This window comes from Pseudophryne corroboree, chromosome 8 (genome assembly GCF_028390025.1).
Source record: "Pseudophryne corroboree isolate aPseCor3 chromosome 8, aPseCor3.hap2, whole genome shotgun sequence".
In the NCBI taxonomy this organism is placed as follows: domain Eukaryota; kingdom Metazoa; phylum Chordata; class Amphibia; order Anura; family Myobatrachidae; genus Pseudophryne; species Pseudophryne corroboree.
In genome coordinates, this window is record NC_086451.1 from 394308639 (window position 1) to 394327536 (window position 18898).

The 18898-nt window shown below is 47.6% G+C and overlaps 1 protein-coding gene across 1 annotated transcript in view; it reads right to left on the reverse strand.

Moving 5' to 3' along the window:
* LOC134949256 (cytochrome P450 2F3-like) overlaps positions 1-18898 on the reverse strand; it is a 75052-nt gene that overhangs the window by 28676 nt on the left and 27478 nt on the right. Inside the window, exon 7 of the mRNA XM_063937737.1 lies at positions 16083-16270. Within this exon, the coding sequence (XP_063793807.1) occupies positions 16083-16270 (188 nt within the window). The remainder of the gene's footprint in view (positions 1-16082; positions 16271-18898) is intronic.

Sequence of the window (18898 nt, forward strand, 5' to 3'; positions counted from 1 at the left end):
ACGCACGTGCATGTCCTAGTCACAGGCACACTTGCCGCACCTGGTTTGCCACGAATATGGCAAGCTACAGGCTAGATGACCGTGGCTACATCTGTATGTTTGCACCTGACTGTAGCAGGTACAAAGATACACATCCTAACAAGTGTATATGGTGTTTCTGCAGATCTCTATAGACACATTTGCTTAAACACAGATTTATGATGTTTGTCTATGTAAAAGTGCCCTTAAAGCCTCTGTCCTATTTCACCAGGTGTAGGGAGCATTAGGGGCAGAATTGCACAAGCCATGAATAGGCTGTATGCAGAACTATAAATGGGAGTGTGCAAGTCGTGCCACCACACAAAGTGCAGGGCTCTGTGGGCGGAACTGTCACTACCCACGGGCCCTACATCTGGCTAACAGAGGCCCTCGATTAATGCTGAATGTTGTAAGACTTAATCTAACACTTTTTTAGCACCTAATTTGTTTTTTACCAATGTAACATTATTTAACACTCTAATTATTACTAGAGATGAGCGGGTTCGGGTCTCAGAGAACCCAACCGTACCGAACTTCACACTCTGAACCAGGTTCCGAGCCCAGCTCGGGTTTTCCCATCTGACTCGGAAACCCAAATGAGGCAAAACGTCATCATCCCGCTGTCGGATTCTCGTGGGATTTGGATTCCATATAAGGAGCCGCGCGTCGCGGCCATTTTCACTCCAGTCTCGGAGAATGTAGTGAAAGGACGTGTCTCTGTCCTCAGTGTCTGTGTGGGGGAGGGAAAGTGGGGTGGTGAGTCTTGTGCTGTGTTGTGCTGCTCAGTCCAGTCCAGTGTAGTCAGTGTATTGTGCTGCATCTGTCCAGCCAGTCACAGTATTGGTGTCTTCTGCTGCTATATGTCCCCAGTGCTGCTGGTTGCTGTATAAGTCCCTTGCATTTTTGCTGTGTTGTCTTGCATCAGACCAGGGGTAGTGTCTTGTGCAGCATCAGCCCAGTGACCAGTCACAGTGGTGGTGTTCTCTGCTGCAATATATCCAGTGTAGCTGTATAAGTCCCTTTCAGTGGTACTGTGTTGTGCGGCATCAGACCAGTGGTAGTGTCCTGGCCATCAGTCATTCCAGTGAACAGGCAGTCACAGTGGTATACGCTGCTGCTATATGTCCACTGCTGACATACAATAATAATAACAACAGCAAGTCCCTCACAGTGTTGCTGTGTTGTGCGGCATCAGACCAGTGGTAGTGTCCTGGCCATCAGTCATTCCAGTGAACAGGCAGTCACAGTGGTATACGCTGCTGCTATATGTCCACTGCTGACATACAATAATAATAACAACAAGTCCCTCACAGTGTTGCTGTGTTGTGCTGCATCAGACCAGTGGTAGTGTCCTGTGCTTCAGCCATCAGTCATTCCTGTGCCGTATATTGTGTTATATAACTCCAGAAAAATAATGGAGAACAAAAATTGGAGGATAAAATAGGGAAAGATCAAGAACCACTTTCTCCTAGTGCTGAAGCTGCTGCCACTAGACATGACAAAGATGATGAAATGCCATCGTTGTCTGCCAAGGCCGATGCCCAGTGTGATAATAGAGGGCATGTAAAATCCAAAAAGCCAAAGTTCAGTAAAAAGACCCAAAAAAAGAAATTGAAATGGTCTGAGGAGAAACGTAAACTTGCCAATATGCCATTTACGACACGGAGTGGCAAGGAACGGCTGAGGCCCTGGCCTATGTTCATGACTAGTGGTTCAGCTTCACATGACGATGGAAGCCCTCATCCTCAGGCTAGAAAAATTAAAAGAGGTAAGCTGGAAAGAGCACAGAAAAGAACTGCGTTCTGAGATGGTATCACAAATCCCCAAGAAGAGTCCAAGTGTGTCGGCGGTTGCGATGCCTGACCTTCCCAACACTGGACAGGAAGAGGTGGCTCCTTCCACCATTTGCATGCCCCCCTGTAAGTGCTGGAAGGAGCACCCACAGTCCAGCTCCTGATATTGAAATTGAAGATGTCACTGTTGTAGTACACAAGGATGAGGATATGGGTGTTGCTGGCGCTGAGGAGAAAGTTGACGATGAGGATTCTGATGGTGATGTGGTTTGTTTAAGTCAGGCACCGGGGGATTCACCTGTTGTCCATGGGATGAAGATGCCCATTGTGATGCCTGGGCAAACTACCAAAAAAGCCACCTCTTCGGTGTGGAATTATTTCTCCACAAATCCGGACAACAGGTGTCAAGCCATTGTCACAATCCTGACTGTAGGTTTCATATTTAGTGACTTACCCCTGCCATCTGTCCCGGATCCTGTGTCTTTTACTCACTGAGTTAAACAGCTTGTCAGCACTATGAGTTTTCCTGAGTTCTCTGCCTGAAAGGTAATAGTTAATTAGCTCCACCTGTGGTGATCTCCTGTGTGAGGCTGAATTCAGTAATATGAAGTTCAGGCTTCAGTGTTCTCTCGGCCTGCTAGGCCTCATTCTACATCACAGCCTAGTCTGGAGTAGTCACATGACAGTGACTGTTCACCTGATCCAGAGTTGTCCAATCCTCTGCCAGCCTGAGACTCTCTGCATCACCTAATCCTGCTCACCAATCACCAAGGACCAGGAAGTATAAGTCAGGAGGCTGAGTTGGAAACTGGGCCAGTTCCTTGTGTCATACTCACAGCTATGTGTGAGTCTTCAAGCTGAGCTCCCTAAAGGTAACCTTTATACTCTAGTTCCTGTGAAAACTCTGTTCCTTGTTACCCTGTTTGGTTTACTTTTGTGTTGCCACTGATGACCACTATTTCCACGAGTCTCAAAGTAAAGGCACAGCTGCAGTGGTTCATCTTAAAGGCACAGTATTATATTCCATAGTCTCAACTGAAAACCACAGCTGCCGTGGTTCATCTTTACTGCTGTTGTAGTTGTGATCTCCAGAGCTCCCGTATCCCTGCAGCATCTCCGTGCCTCAGCATCTCCGTGCCTCAGCATCTCCGTGCCTCAGCATCTCCGTGCCTCAGCGCCTCCGTGCCTCAGCGCCTCCGTGCCTCAGCACCTCCGTGCCTCAGCATCTCCGTGCCTCAGTATCTCCGTGCTTCAGTATCTCCGTGCCTCAGTATCTCCGTGCCTCAGTATCTCCGTGCCTCAGCACCTCGTGCCTCCAGCATCTCCGTGCTTCCAGCATCTCCGTGTCTCGGATCCTCGTGCCTCCGTGCCTCAGCATCTCCGTGTCTCAGCACCTCCGTGCTTCCAGCATCTCCGTGTCTCAGCACCTCGTGCCTCCAGTACCTCCGTGCCTCAGCGCCTCCGTGCTTCCAGCACCTCGTGCCTCAGCACCCCCGTGCCTCAGCACCTCGTACCTCCAGCGTCTCCGTGCTTCCGGCACCTCAGTGCCTCCAAGCACCTCAGTGCCTCCAACACCCCAGTGTTTCTACGCACCCCAGTGTCTCTACGCACCCCAGTACCTCCAAGCACCTCAGTGCGTCCAAGCACTTCCGTGCCTCCTAGTACCTCAGTGTCTCCAAGCGCCTCCGTGCCTCCTAGCATCTCAGTGTCTCCAAGCACCCAGTGCACTTTAGCGCAGTTGTACCTGGTATCTTCACTGATTCATCAGCGCCTTTCCAGTTCTGTCTTTCAGGAGACCTTCAGCGTGCCTCCTGTCTGCCGACCTAATCCTGCATGAGGAGAACCTAGATTCGGCCATCTCTGCTGCGGTTCCTCTTCCCAGTCACCAGAAGAAACCCCGAGTCCACAACACTCCCAAACCAGGTCAGTGGTAGTATTCATATAATCCTCCAGTCGCCCGCACAGTCTTCACTAACACCGGGTTCACAAAACCTCAGTCATGACAGTAGGAACTGGCCACATGGACCCGGCAGAAAGTGTTTGTCTAACGCAGGACCTCCTAAGCAATATTGCAGGACGCTTGGAAGGTCTGGAGTCGACTCAGCATCAATTAGCACAGTGTCTGCAGCGGAATTCTTTCTCCAGAGATTCTCTGACGTTCTGCACTAAGACTCCTGACCAACTGCAGATTTTCTTCCAGATGTTATTACAGTTACAAGAACTTTTGTCTAGTATTCTTTCTGTGATGCCTGATCTCTTCAGGAATACTACCAACGTTGTTGATCCTGTTTTGTCCCATCCAGTTAATAGAGTCTCTTCCTCTGTGCAAGGAAAAGTTGTTCATCAGAGCTATCCACGGCCCAAACTCTCTGAAGCTGAACGTCAGCGGCGTAGGGAGCTACACCTCTGTCTTTACTGTGGAAATTCCAGTCATTTTTTTAAAGACTGCATTCTTCGTAAGCCAGGGAATGGTGACAAATCTCAGTATCACAGTGCTCATGTCTACAAGTCATCCACAGTAGCCGATCCTGCTACTGCTGACAGGGGTATCAAGATGGCTACTCTGAAAGAGACTCAAATTTATGACTGGGGTCCGGTGATTAAAAGACCTTATCCCAAGTTGGGTGTCCAGAGAAGAATATTCAAGCCATTTAGAGTCACAGAGGAGTCCGTGTCTTCAGCCCAAGGAGGGGCATCCGTGTCTTCAGCCCAAAGAGGGGCGTCCGTGTCTTCAGCCCAAGGAGGGGCGTCCGTGTCTTCAGCCCAAGGAGGGGCGTCCGTGTCTTCAGCCCAAGGAGGGGCGTCCGTGTCTTCAGCCCAAGGAGGGGCGTCCGTGTCTTCAGCCCAAGGAGGGGCGTCCGTATCTACAGCCCAAGGAGGGGCGTCCGTATCTACAGCCCAAGGAGGGGCGTCTGTGTCTACAGCCCAAGGAGGGGCGTCCGTGTCTACAGCCCAAGGAGGGGCGTCCGTGTCTACAGCCCAAGGAGGGGCGTCCGTGTCTTCAGCCCAAGGAGGGGCGTCCGTGTCTTCAGCCCAAGGAGGGGCATCCGTGTCTTCAGCCCAAGGAGTGGCGTCCGTGTTTTCAGCCCAACGAGGGGCGTCCGTGTCTTTAGCCCCAGAGAGGGGTTCAGAGGGTCCAGCCCCAGAGAGTCTTCAGAGTGCTGCCCAGCCAGAGAGACTACAGAGTGCTGCCCAGCCAGAGAAGACTACAGAGTGCTGCCCAGCCAGAGAGACTACAGAGTGCTGCCCAGCCAGAGAGACTACAGAGTGCTGCCCAGCCAGAGAGACTACAGAGTGCTGCCCAGCCAGAGAGACTACAGAGTGCTGCCCAGCCAGAGAGTCTACAGAGTGCTGCCCAGCCAGAGAGTCTACAGAGTGCTGCCCAGCCAGAGAGTCTACAGAGTGCTGCCCAGCCAGAGAGTCTACAGAGTGCTGCCCAGCCAGAGAGTCTACAGAGTGCTGCCCAGCCAGAGAGTCTACAGAGTGCTGCCCAGCCAGAGAGTCTACAGAGTGCTGCCCAGCCAGAGAGTCTACAGAGTGCAGCCCAGCCCCGTGAAGAGGGGGCTCTTGCTTCAGCCCAGCCCTGTGAAGAGGGGGCTCTTGCTTCAGCCCAGCCCCGTGAAGAGGGGGTTCTTGCCTCAGCCCAGCCCCGTGATGAGGGGGCTCCTGCCGGTCCAGCTATATTCCAGGCTCCACCTGGTCAGTCCGTCCCGGTTCTATCCGGTCCAGCGATACTCCAGGCCCTGCCTGGTCAGTCCGTCCCGGTTCCAGCCGGTCCAGCAATACTCCAGGCCCAGCCTGGTCAGTCCGTCCCGGTTCCAGCCGGTCCAGCAATACTCCAGGCCCAGCCTGGTCAGTCCGTCCCGGTTCCAGCCGGTCCAGCAATACTCCAGGCTCTGCCTGGTCAGTCCGTCCCGGTTCCAGCCGGTCCAGCAATACTCCAGGCTCTGCCTGGTCAGTCCGTCCCGGTTCCAGCCGGTCCAGCAATACTCCAGGCCCAGCCTGGTCAGCCCGTCCCAGTTCCAGCTGGTCCAGCAATACTCCAGGACCAGCCTGGTCAGTCTCCTTTGGCCCCAGCCAATTCAAGTATCCTCGGATCCAATCCAGTCCTACTCGTCCAGCCAAAGATTTCTCCAGTTTCAGTCTGTTCAAACTCATCTGGACACAAACCGATTCCAAGCATTGGTCCGAGTAAAGAACTTTTGTCTGTTGGTCCCAGTAAAGGACTTCCACCATCTAGTTCTAAAATTAGACTTCAGTCTGTCTCTGATTCTGTTTCCTTGTCTTCCAGCACTGAGTCCACAGCTTCTGCGGGGAATTCTAATACCTCTTCTCCTCGATGTCGGGATAATTCTGCTGTAGCATCTAAAGTCAAGAAAAATACCAAGGCTATTGACCTAATGTCTGAATGGGTACCTCAGTCTAATGTTGTTTCAGTGGCATCTGTTTCCTTGAGTCCAATTTCATCCTCCACTCAGTCTTCAGAACATGCAGCCAATGCTCTGTTTTCTGACCCATCGCTTTCTGAGCAAGATAATGCCTTGATGAACTAATACATTAGGAATTTCAGGAATGCCAAGAATTGGAAAACAGTACAAAGACAACAGCCCTGTTGATTTAAGTGTTGGTTATGTTTCCATTGATTCCACTCCAAGTTCCTTGTGTTGTTCTGAACTTGTTATTGCAGCTTACTAAGCGGATGTAGTTACTCCCAAAGAAGATTGGTATCTTCCAATAGACTTGGACTCAGACTCTGAATTTGATCCAGTTCATGATGCTACTTCTTTCAGGGGAGGTCCCATGTTTTCTAAGGAAGTTTTTTCTTTACAGGAGATTCCACTCTCCCTGGTCAAAACCAAATGTTCCCGTAAGAAGAAGAGGCATCAACAAAGGTCCTAAATTCTTCCGTATGAATTTCTCAAGTTCCTCTAAGATTCAAGATGGGTGTCCAGAGTCCACCCTTGAAGAGGGGGATACTGTCACAATCCTGACTGTAGGTTTCATATTTGGTGACTTACCCCTGCCATCTGTCCCGGATCCTGTGTCTTTTGGTTTGTTTAAGTCAGGCACCGGGGGATTCACCTGTTGTCCATGGGATGAAGATGCCCATTGTGATGCCTGGGCAAACTACCAAAAAAGCCACCTCTTCGGTGTGGAATTATTTCTCCACAAATCCGGACAACAGGTGTCAAGCCATTGTCACAATCCTGACTGTAGGTTTCATATTTGGTGACTTACCCCTGCCATCTGTCCTGGATCCTGTGTCTTTTACTCACTGAGTTAAACAGCTTGTCAGCACTATGAGTTTTCCTGAGTTCTCTGCCTGAAAGGTAATAGTTAATTAGCTCCACCTGTGGTGATCTCCTGTGTGAGGCTGAATTCAGTAATATGAAGTTCAGGCTTCAGTGTTCTCTCGGCCTGCTAGGCCTCATTCTACATCACAGCCTAGTCTGGAGTAGTCACATGACAGTGACTGTTCACCTGATCCAGAGTTGTCCAATCCTCTGCCAGCCTGAGACTCTCTGCATCACCTAATCCTGCTCACCAATCACCAAGGACCAGGAAGTATAAGTCAGGAGGCTGAGTTGGAAACTGGGCCAGTTCCTTGTGTCACACTCACAGCTATGTGTGAGTCTTCAAGCTGAGCTCCCTAAAGGTAACCTTTATACTCTAGTTCCTGTGAAAACTCTGTTCCTTGTTACCCTGTTTGGTTTACTTTTGTGTTGCCACTGATGATCACTATTTCCACGAGTCTCAAAGTAAAGGCACAGCTGCAGTGGTTCATCTTAAAGGCACAGTATTATATTCCATAATCTCAACTGAAAACCACAGCTGCCGTGGTTCATCTTTACTGCTGTTGTAGTTGTGATCTCCAGAGCTCCCGTATCCCTGCAGCATCTCCGTGCCTCAGCATCTCCGTGCCTCAGCACCTCCGTGCCTCAGCGCCTCCATGCCTCAGCGCCTCCGTGCCTCAGCGCCTCCGTGCCTCAGCACCTCCGTGCCTCAGCATCTCCGTGCCTCAGCGCCTCCCTGCCTCAGCGCCTCCGTGCCTCAGCATCTCCGTGCCTCAGCATCTCCGTGCCTCAGCATCTCCGTGCCTCAGTATCTCCGTGCTTCAGTATCTCCGTGCCTCAGCACCTCGTGCCTCCAGCATCTCCGTGCTTCCAGCATCTCCGTGTCTCGGATCCTCGTGCCTCCGTGCCTCAGCATCTCCGTGTCTCAGCACCTCCGTGCTTCCAGCATCTCCGTGTCTCAGCACCTCGTGCCTCCAGTACCTCCGTGCCTCAGCGCCTCCGTGCTTCCAGCACCTCGTGCCTCAGCACCCCCATGCCTCAGCACCTCGTACCTCCAGTGTCTCCGTGCTTCCGGCACCTCAGTGCCCCCAAGCACCTCAGTGCCTCCAAGCACCCCAGTGTTTCTACGCACCCCAGTGTCTCTACGCACCCCAGTGTCTCTACGCACCCCAGTACCTCCAAGCACCTCAGTGCGTCCAAGCACTTCCGTGCCTCCTAGTACCTCAGTGTCTCCAAGCGCCTCCGCGCCTCCTAGCATCTCAGTGTCTCCAAGCACCCAGTACACTTTAGCGCAGTTGTACCTGGTATCTTCACTGATTCATCAGCGCCTTTCCAGTTCTGTCTTTCAGGAGACCTTCAGCATGCCTCCTGTCTGCCGACCTAATCCTGCATGAGGAGAACCTAGATTCGGCCATCTCTGCTGCGGTTCCTCTTCCCAGTCACCAGAAGAAACCCCGAGTCCACAACACTCCCAAACCAGGTCAGTGGTAGTATTCATATAATCCTCCAGTCGCCCACACAGACTTCACTAACACCGGGTTCACAAAACCTCAGTCATGACAGCCATCTGTTGCCTCTGTCAATCTGTAATAAGTAGGGGTAAGGATGTTAACTACCTAGGAACATCCTCCCTTATACGTCACCTGCTGCGCATTAATCAGAAGTCAGTGTCAAGTTGTGAAACTTTGGGTAAGAGCATAAGCTGTCCACTGACATCTAAATCCCTTCTTTCTCTTGTACCCAAGCTCCTGCAAGACACACCACCAGCTCCCTCAACGTCAACTTCCTACTCAGTCAGGAACGTCAGTAGTAGTGCAGGCCATGTCACTGTCAAGATTGAGGAGTCCTCTCCTAACCGGGATTCCTCTGGAGGACCCTTGAGTGGTACGCCTGCTGTTGCTGCCGCTGCTGTTGTTGCTGCTAGGAGTCGATCGTCATCCCAGAGGGGAAGTCGGAAGACCACTTGTGCTACTTCGAGTAAGCAATTGACTGTCCAACAGTCCTTTGTGAGGAAGATGAAATATGACAGCGGTCATCCTGTTGCAAAGCGGATAACTGGGGCCTTGAAACTTATGTTGGTGTTAGACGTGCGTTCGGTATCCGCCATTAGTTCTGTGGGACTTAGAGAATTGATGGAGATAGTGTTTCCCCGGTATCAATTCCCATCTAGGTTTCACTTCTCTAGGCAGGCGATACCGAGAATGTACAAAGATGTCAGAAAAAGAGACACCAGTGTCCTACAAAATGCGGTTGTATCCAGTGTCCACTTAACCACGGATATGTGGACAAGTGGAACAGGGCAGACTAAGGACTATATGACTGTGACAGCCCACTGGGTAGATGTATGGCCTCCCGCAGCAACAACAGCAGCGGCAACAGTAGCAGCATCTCGCAAACGCCAACTCATACCTAGGCAGGCTACGCTATGTATCACAGCTTTCCGTAAGAGGCACACAGCTGACAATCTCTTACGGAAACTGAGGGACATTATCGCAGAATGGCTTACCCCAATTGGACTCTCCTGGGGATTTGTGATATCGGACAACGCCACCAATATTGTGCGTGCATTACATCTGGGCAAATTCCAGCACGTCCCATGTTTTGCACATACAATTAATTTGGTGGTGCCGAATTTTTTGAAAAATGAAAGGGGCATACAGGAGATGCTGTCGGTGGCCCAAAAAATTGCGGGCCACTTTTGACATTCTGCCACCGAGTGCCGAAGACTGGAGCACCAGCAAACACTCCTAAAACTGCCCTACCATCAACTGAAGCAAGAGGTGGTAACGAGGTGGAATTCAACACTCTATATGCTTCAGAGGATGGAGGAGCAGCAAAAGGCCATTCAAGCCTATATATCCACCTACGATATAGTCAAAGGAGGGGGAATTGCACCTGACTCAAGTGCAGTGGAGAATGATTTCTGTCTTGTGCAAGGTTCTCCAACCCTTCGAACTTTCCACACGTGAAGTCAGTTCAGACACAGCAAGCTTGAGTCAGGTCATTCCCCTCATCAGGCTTTTGTAGAAGCAGCTGGATAAATTGAAGGAGGACCTAAGACGGAGGGATTCCGCAAAGTATGTGGGACTTGTGGATGGAGCCCTTCATTTGCTTTGCCAGGATTCACGGGTGGTCAATCTGTTGAAATCAGAGCACTACATTTTGGCCACCGTGCTCGATCCTAGATTTAAAGGCTACGTTGTATCTCTCTTTCCGGCAGACACAAGTGTGCAGAGGTGCAAAGACCTGCTGGTGAGTAAATTGTCAACTCAAGTGGAACGTGACCCGTCAACAGCTCCTCCTTCAATTTCTCCTGCCACTGGGGCTGCAAGGAAAAGGATAAGATTTCCTAGCCCACCCACTGGCGGTGATGCAGGGCAGTCAGGAGCGAAAGCTGACATCTGGTCCGGACTGAAGGACCTGCCAACGATTACAGACATGTCTACTGTCACTGCATATGATTCTCTCACCATTGAAAGAATGGTGGAGGATTATATGAGTGACAGCATCCAAGTAGGCATGTCAGACTGTCTGTATGTATAATGACAGGAAAAGAGGCAATTTGGAGGCCCTTGCACAAACTGTCTTTATTTTACCTAAGTTGCCCCCCTCCAGTGTGTACTCCGAAAGAGTGTCAGCGATCGGCGTAGGAGGTTACTTCCACAAAATGTGGAGAAGATGATGTTCATCAAAATGAATTATAAATTCCTCCGGGAAGACCTACACCAGCAATTGCCTCCAGACAGTATAGAGTAACCTGTGCTGGTGGATTCCAGTGTGGATGAATTAATACTCTGTGAAGAGGAGGAGGATGTACACAGTGAAAGGGGTGAGGAATTGGAGGATGAGGATGAGATCGACATCTTGCCTCTGTAGAGCCAGTTTGTGCAAGGAGAGATTGATTGGGTTTTTTTTCAGTGGGGGATTGCTTCTTTTTTTGTGTGGGCCCAAACAAACCAATCATTCCAGCCACAGCCGTGTGGCAGGCCCTGTCACTGAAATTATTGGTTTGTTAAGATGCTCATGTACTGTTAATACAACATAAGGGTGGGTGGGAGGGCCCAAGGAAAATTCCATCTTGCACCTCTTTTTCTTCTTATCATCATGTGCTGTTTGGGGGCTATTTTTTTTAAAGTGCCATCCTGTCTGACACTTCCGTATATGTCCAGTGGTACTGCCATTTAACTCCTGTGATTTGGGTGTATAATTCCAGTGATTTGGACATATAATTCCAGTGGGAATTGTTTGTGTCACTTGGAGTAGTCATACAGCTACCTCATTGCAACTCTTCAACATCTTTGCATGAGGTGCTGTTTGTGGCCTAGTTTATGAAAAGTGACATCCTGTTTGACAGTGCCGTATGAGTCCAGGGGTACTGCTGTATTAGTCCTTGGGTACTGCCGTATAAGTCCACCAATTGCAGATTTTTTATAAAATGACAGGGGCATGCTGGAGATGCCGTCAGTGGACCGAACAATTGCGGCACACTCTCGACATTCAGCCACTGCGTGACACTACTAGATGGGCCAGGTGGTTGTGTCGCTTAGCTTAGTCATACAGCAACCTCGGTGCACCTTTTTTTCTTCTTTGCATTATGTGCTGTTTGGGGACTAGTTTTTGAATAGTGCCATCTTGTCTGCAACTGCAGTGCCACTCCTAGATGGGCCAGGTGTTTGTGCCGCACACTTGTGTCACTTAGCTTGGTCATACAGCCACCTCGGTGCAACTTTTAGGCCTAAAAACAATATTGTGAGGTGTGAGGTGTTCAGAATAGACTGGAATGAGTGGAAATGAATGTTATTGAGGTTAATAATACCATAGGATCAAAATTACCCCAAATTCTGTGATTTTAGCTGTTTTTATGTTTTTTTTTCAAAAATCATCCAGATCCAAAACCAAAACACAAAATTGGAATTAGAACCAAAACACAAACACGAAAAGTGCCAGCCGCACATCTCTAATTATTACCTGTCACCTACAGTATGTTACATTCTCAACACAGCTGCTGCTTCTTACTAATGTAACACTTTTTAATACTTAAACCTCTCATTAATGTGATGGCTTGGGGTAGTTGGCTTGTGCTTGCCCATGCCCTGGATTTAAATTTTAGTGTTAACTGGTTGCATTTGGTAGGTCCATATTGTTTGGCCAAAAATATGCTAAGCACCTCAATTTTACTCTCTATTACATTGCAGAGTTTTTTATACAGTAATTATTGTGATTAGCAGTGTTTAGTATTCAGAGTGTGCTTCTGATTTTCTATTTTTGTCTGTGTGGAACTACAAGTCTCAGCATGGTAGCACCTCTCATTATGTTTAGAATTAGGGTGTGCAGTTCAAGTCCTCCGCCCTATTGCCTGGACTGGCACCCTGCAGCCAGTGTCATTGCTGCAGAGATGCCGTATAATCCTTTATATGCTCCAGACGTGCACCCCAACAGCCTATACAGAACCCTAGGATGTTCCCATGGTGCTGCTTTGCCCCGCCCCCTCTGAATGTCATAAAGATGTTGGGCAGTCAGGGGGTGTGGCCAGCACAGGGCACGTAAAGACCTGTCATGGCACTGGCTAAATGCCTATGTTCTGGGTATATACACTACACTTTCAAACAAGAAACTGACATACACACTATGCATCGGCCCCACAAACTAAACATGGGGAAAATTTACCATACCTTTTAAAGAGAACAAGTGAAGTTGCCGTATAGTAAACAATCAGTTTCTAGAAATTATTTTATAGCATGTACTAGATATGTGCAGCGGGCATTTTTCGGATTTTGTGTTTTGGTTTTGGATTCGGTTCCGCGGTCGCGTTTTGGATTCGGACGCGTTTTGGCAAAACCTCCCTTAAGAATTTTTTGGGTGCGTTTTGGATTCGGGTGTTTTTTTCAAAAAAACCCTCAAAAACAGCTTAAATCATAGAATTTGGGGGTAATTTTGATTCTATAGTATTATTAACCTCAATATCCATAATTTCCACTCATTCCCAGTCTATTCTGAACACCTCACAATATTGTTTTTAGGCCAAAAGGTTGCACGAGGTCACTGGATGACTAAGCTAAGCGACCCAAGTGGTCAGCACAAACACCTGGCCCATCTAGGAGTGGCACTGCAGTGTCAGACAGGAGGGCAGATATCAAAAAAGGCCCCTAACAGCACATGATGCAAAGATGAAAAAAAGGTGCACGAGGTTGCTGTAGGCCTAAGCTAAGCGACACAACCACCTGGCCCATCTAGTAGTCTCACGCAGTGGCTGAATGTCAAGAGCGGGCCGCAATTGTTCGGTCCACTGACAGCATCTCCAGTACGCTCCAGTCACTTTAAAAAAAAATATGAAATTGGTGGACATATACGGCAGTACCCCAGGACTAATACAGCAGTCCCCCTGGACTCACACGGCAGTGTCACACAGGATGGCAATTTTAAAAAACTAGGCCCCAAACAGCACTTCATGCAAAGATGTCGAAGAGGTGCAATGGGTTAGCTGTATGACTACGCCAAGCGACACAAACAATTCCAACTGGAATTATATGTCCAAATCACTGGAAATATTTGGCAAGATCACTGTAGTTAATAATTATAAATCACTGATATTAATTGGTAAAATCACTGTAATGCTACGTCCAAAATCACTGGAATTATTTGGCAAGATCACTGTAATTAATAATTATAAATCACTGATATTAATTGGTAAAATCACTGTTACGTCCAAATCACTGGAATTAAAAATCTCGCTATCGCCTGCCTTGTGTAGTGGAATCTAGATGGGATTTGGTACCGGGGACAAAATAACTTAATAAATTGTCTTAATCCCACTGCACTAATGGCGGATAACGGGCGCACGTCTAACAGCGCACTGATTATACTGATCACTGATTATACTGATCACTGATTATACTGAGCACTGATTATACTGATCACTGATTTTACTGAGCACTGATTATACTGAGCACTGATTATACTGAGCACTGATTATACTGAGCACTGATTATACTGAGCACTGATTTTACTGAGCACTGATTTTACTGAGCACTGATTATACTGATCACTGATTTTACTGAGCACTGATTATACTGATCACTGATTTTACTGAGCACTGATTATAGTGAGCACTGTTTATACTGATCACTGATTATACTGAGCACTGATGATACTACGGAGAACTGACACTGAGCAGCACGATGCAGCACAAGACACTGTACTAGTATTAGTGAGCAGCACAAAAGCCCTCTGGAATTGTCACCCCCCAGATACCACTGTGACTGGAATGATGATGACCTATGCACAGTGACAGGACACTACTACAGCACCCTACAGCAGCAAGACGCAGCACAAGACACTGGACTATTAGTAATGTACTGTAGTATACTGAGCACCACACAATGCAGCACAAGACAATGAGCAGTGATACTGAGCACTGATGAGGATACTAGAACTGACACTGGGCAGCGAGAATAGCACTGGACTATTGTACTGTAGTATACTGGTCACCACAATGCAGCAGCAAGACAATGAATAGTGATACTGAGCACTGATGAGGATACTAGAACTGACACTGGGCAGTGAGAACAGCACTGGACAATTGTACTGTAGTATACTGGTCACCACAATGCAGCACAAGACAATGAGTAGTGATACTGAGCACTGATGAGGATACTAGAACTGACACTGGGCAGCGAGAACAGCACTGGACTATTGTACTGTAGTATACTGGTCACCACAATGCAGCACAAGACAATGAGTAGTGATACTGAGCACTGATGAGGATAATAGAACTGACACTGGGCAGCGAGAACAGCACTGGACTATTGTACTGTAGTATACTGGTCACCACAATGCAGAACAAGACAATGAGTACTGATACTGAGGACTGATGAGGATACTACAACTGACACTGGGCAGCAAGAACAGCAGAACAGCACTGGACTATTGTACTGTAGTATACTGGTCACCACAATGCAGCAGCAAGACAATGAGCACTGATCCTGAGCACTGATGAGGATACTAGAACTGACACTGGGCAGCGAGATGCAACACTGGACTATTGCACTGTAGTATACTGGTCACCACAATGCAGCACAGATACTGAGCACTGATATTGAGCTGATATTGAGCTTTCCACTCAGAGAACGTAGCCACGTCCTCTCGCTCTCTCAACAATGCACGAGTGAAAATGTCGGCGACGCGCGGCTCTTTATATGGAATCCGAATCTCGCGAGAATCCAACAGCGGGATGATGACGTTTTCCCTCGTTCGGGTTTTCCGAGTCAGGCGGGAAGAACCGAGGCTGCCTCGGACCTGTGTAAACAACGTGGAGTTCGGGGGGGTTCGGTTCTCGGAGAACCAAACCCACTCATCTCTAGCATGTACTATATACAGTAAATACTAGCTAGACTCTCTCTGTGATGGGCACTTTACTTGTAATCTTTAGAAATTTAGATACTTACCCCCCATAGAAACAAGCACTGTCAGTTGGTTTTTTGTAGTGAAAGCTTTGAAAATCATTATTGATAGCAAATGTGAATATAACATACTCCTCTGAACTTTAGAAATCCAGAAGATATTATGGGGCTGATTCTGAGCTGGGAATAAAGCATAAAAGAGCAGGTACTGTGACTTTGCACCTTGACAAAACCATGCTGCACTGCAGGTGGGGGAGTTTTACAATGTACAGAGACTTATAGATTTGGGTGGGGTGTGACCAAATTCAAATCTAAATTGCAATGTAAAAAAAACTGTCCAGCATTTGTTGGCTACATGCAAAAGCAGACAGTATTTACCCCACAGGCAAAAACAAAAAGTATATTTCCACCACTTTCATTGCAACACTGCCTGTTCATGTGTATTTTTTACTTGTTTTCACTATAGTGGGAACCAGTGTTTCATGAGACAGTATTTTTGAAGACCTGGGGGGGGGGGGGGGATTCAGATTTTTTTTTCCAGTGAATATCTTTTGGTTGATAAGTTTGTCCTCACTAACCTTCGGGATCATGAATCCTCTGAAAATTGTGTCTTTTGATGTTCTGTGAGGAAGACTAATAGGTAATACATCACAAAATCTCATTAGTTCATGGATAGTCGCCTCAGTATATGGCATCTTATTCTTGTCCACTATGGCCGGCCTTCGATTTCTCCCCACAACGCTGTCAATTTCCTTCTGAATTGTTTCTGAAAGAGGTGGATAGAGTTAGATATACAGAAGTAAAATATATATCATTAGCTCTAGCGAATAAGTTCTCAAACTTGGTCCTCAGGACCCCAAACAGTTCATGTTTTCCAGGTCTCCTCACTGAATCACAAGTGAAATAATTAGCTCCAGCTGTGGATCTTTTAAAATATGTTAGTGAGTGAGGCTGGGTACCCATCAGAACGATGCCTGACGGAAAGATCTATCCGGCTCCTGTACACATTGTATGATTTGGTGTACCTCTGTACAATACATCCTTCCATCCCGCATTCGCCTGCATGCTGTCGCCAATGGGATTGGCCCATTAGACATGCAGAACATCAGAGGGGATGACCGCACTGATGACGCACGTGAACTCATGATTGAGGGCACACACTAGATCATATGGACAATATATCATTCTGATCAGCGTCAGAATCATATAGCATTAGATATGTCACCTAATGAGTATCCAACCTAACGAATACACCCATTCGCCTGATAGGTTTGCGTTACAAAGTTTGAGAACCACCGCTCTAGAGCATATATTCTCATTTTATTTCTATAAATTGTTTTGTTTAGGGTTTATGTAATGTCCTGAATATGTACAAATTGGGGAACTCAACAAAAGTCTTGTTTTTAAAACTCCATATAAAGTAAAAAGCTATATTACAACAAAGCCTTTATAATATTGGATTTTAAGGCTAAATAAATTCTGGAATTAAACAGAAAACAAATAGAGAATGCAAGTCTATCAGGGTATGTAGGTGTGACACAGCCTTCAAAACATTTTTGTGGCCCATTGATTCCCTTAATGTCTAATAGATGACAATTTTTTAATCTGCTTTGATAAAAGTTACAACAGAAAAACTGGGGTGTATATTACTAAAGTGCAGGATTACAGAAGTGAGATGGTGCCAAAAACAACCAAACAGATTCTACTTATCATTTATCTAGCACCATCTAGATAATAGCTAGAATCTGATTGGTTGCAACTTGCTATGGGCAACAGCTCCACTTCTATAAACCGGCACTTTAGTAAATATACCCCTAGAGAGAGACCTAAAACTTTATAGGATTATGTATCAAACATAGGAGAGAGAGAGAGAGCGAGCTAGAGAGAGAGAGAGAGAGAGAGAGAGAGAGAGAGAGAAAGTAGAGAAGTTGCACAATTCAACCAATCAGCTTCTGTCATATATCTAGTTGCTTTAGGCCAGGCCTGGCCAACCTGTGGCTCTCCAGCTGTTGTGAAATTACACATCCCAGCATGCCTTGCCACAGTTTTACCACTCCCCAGTAGCAAAACTGTGGCAGGGCATGCTGGGACGGGTAGTTTCACAACAGCTGGAGAGCCACAGGTTGGCCAGGCCTGCCTTATAAAGGGAGATGTATGAAGCTTTGCAGAGATAAAAATCTGCATTCCGGGTATTTAGAGTTGACTGTGTCTTAGGCATCAGGAGCAAAACTGCATTAAAAGTAGAGATGAGCGGGTTCGGTTCGTCGAGATCCGAACCCCCCCGAACTTCACGTATTTTACACGGGTCTGAGGCAGCCTTGGATCCTTGGGCCTTGGGTTAACCCGAACGAGGCCGAACGTCATCATCCCGCTGTCAGATTCTCGCATGATTCGTATTCCATATAAAGAGCCGCGCTTCGCCGCCATTTTCACTCGTGCATTGGAGATTGAGCGGAGAGGACGTGGCTACGTTCTCTGCCTGAAAAGCTCAATAACTGTGCTCAGTGTGCTGCAAATATCTGTGCTCAGTGTGCTGCATTGTGGTGACCACCAGTATATTATAGTAGTACAGTACAGTAGGCCCTTGCTGTATCTTACAGCTCCGTGTCAGAGTCCGTTCTAGACAGTATCCTGATCAGTTCTCAATATCTGCTGCATTGTTGTGCGACCAGTATATACTATATAGTAGTACAGTGCAGCATTTTGGTGACCACCAGTATATAGTTGTACAGTACAGTAGGCCATTGCTGTATCTTGCAGCTCTGTCACTTCAAGTATCCATATCTGTGCTGTATTGTTGTGAGCACTATAGAGTAGTACAGTGCTGCATTTTGGTGACCACCAGTATATATAGTAGTACAGTACAGTAGGCCATTACTATTGATTAGTGATGAGCGGGTTCGGTTCCTCGGGATCCGAACCCCCCGAACTTCACCCATTAGACACGGTTCCGAGGCAGACTCGAATCTTCCCGCCTTGCTCGGTTAACCCGAGTGCGCCCGAACGTCATCATCACGCTGTTGGATTCTCGCGAGATTCGTATTCTATATAAGGAGCCGCGCATCGCCGCCATTTTCACTCGTGCTTTGGAGATGATAGCGAGAGGACGTGGCTGCGTTCTCTCAGTTTCTGTGTTCAGTGTGCTGCAAATATCTGTGCTTAGTGTGCTGCAAATATCTGTGCTCAGTGTGCTTGCAAATATCTGTGCTCAGTGTGCTGAAAATATCTATGTTCTCTGCCGGAAATACGCTCCATATCTGTGCTGCATTGTAGTATATATAGTAGGAGGACAGTGCAGATGCAGAATGTTGCTGTGACTACCAGTATATATATAGCAGTATGGTACAGTAGTCCACTGCTCTACCTCTGTGTCGTCAAGAATACTATGCATCCA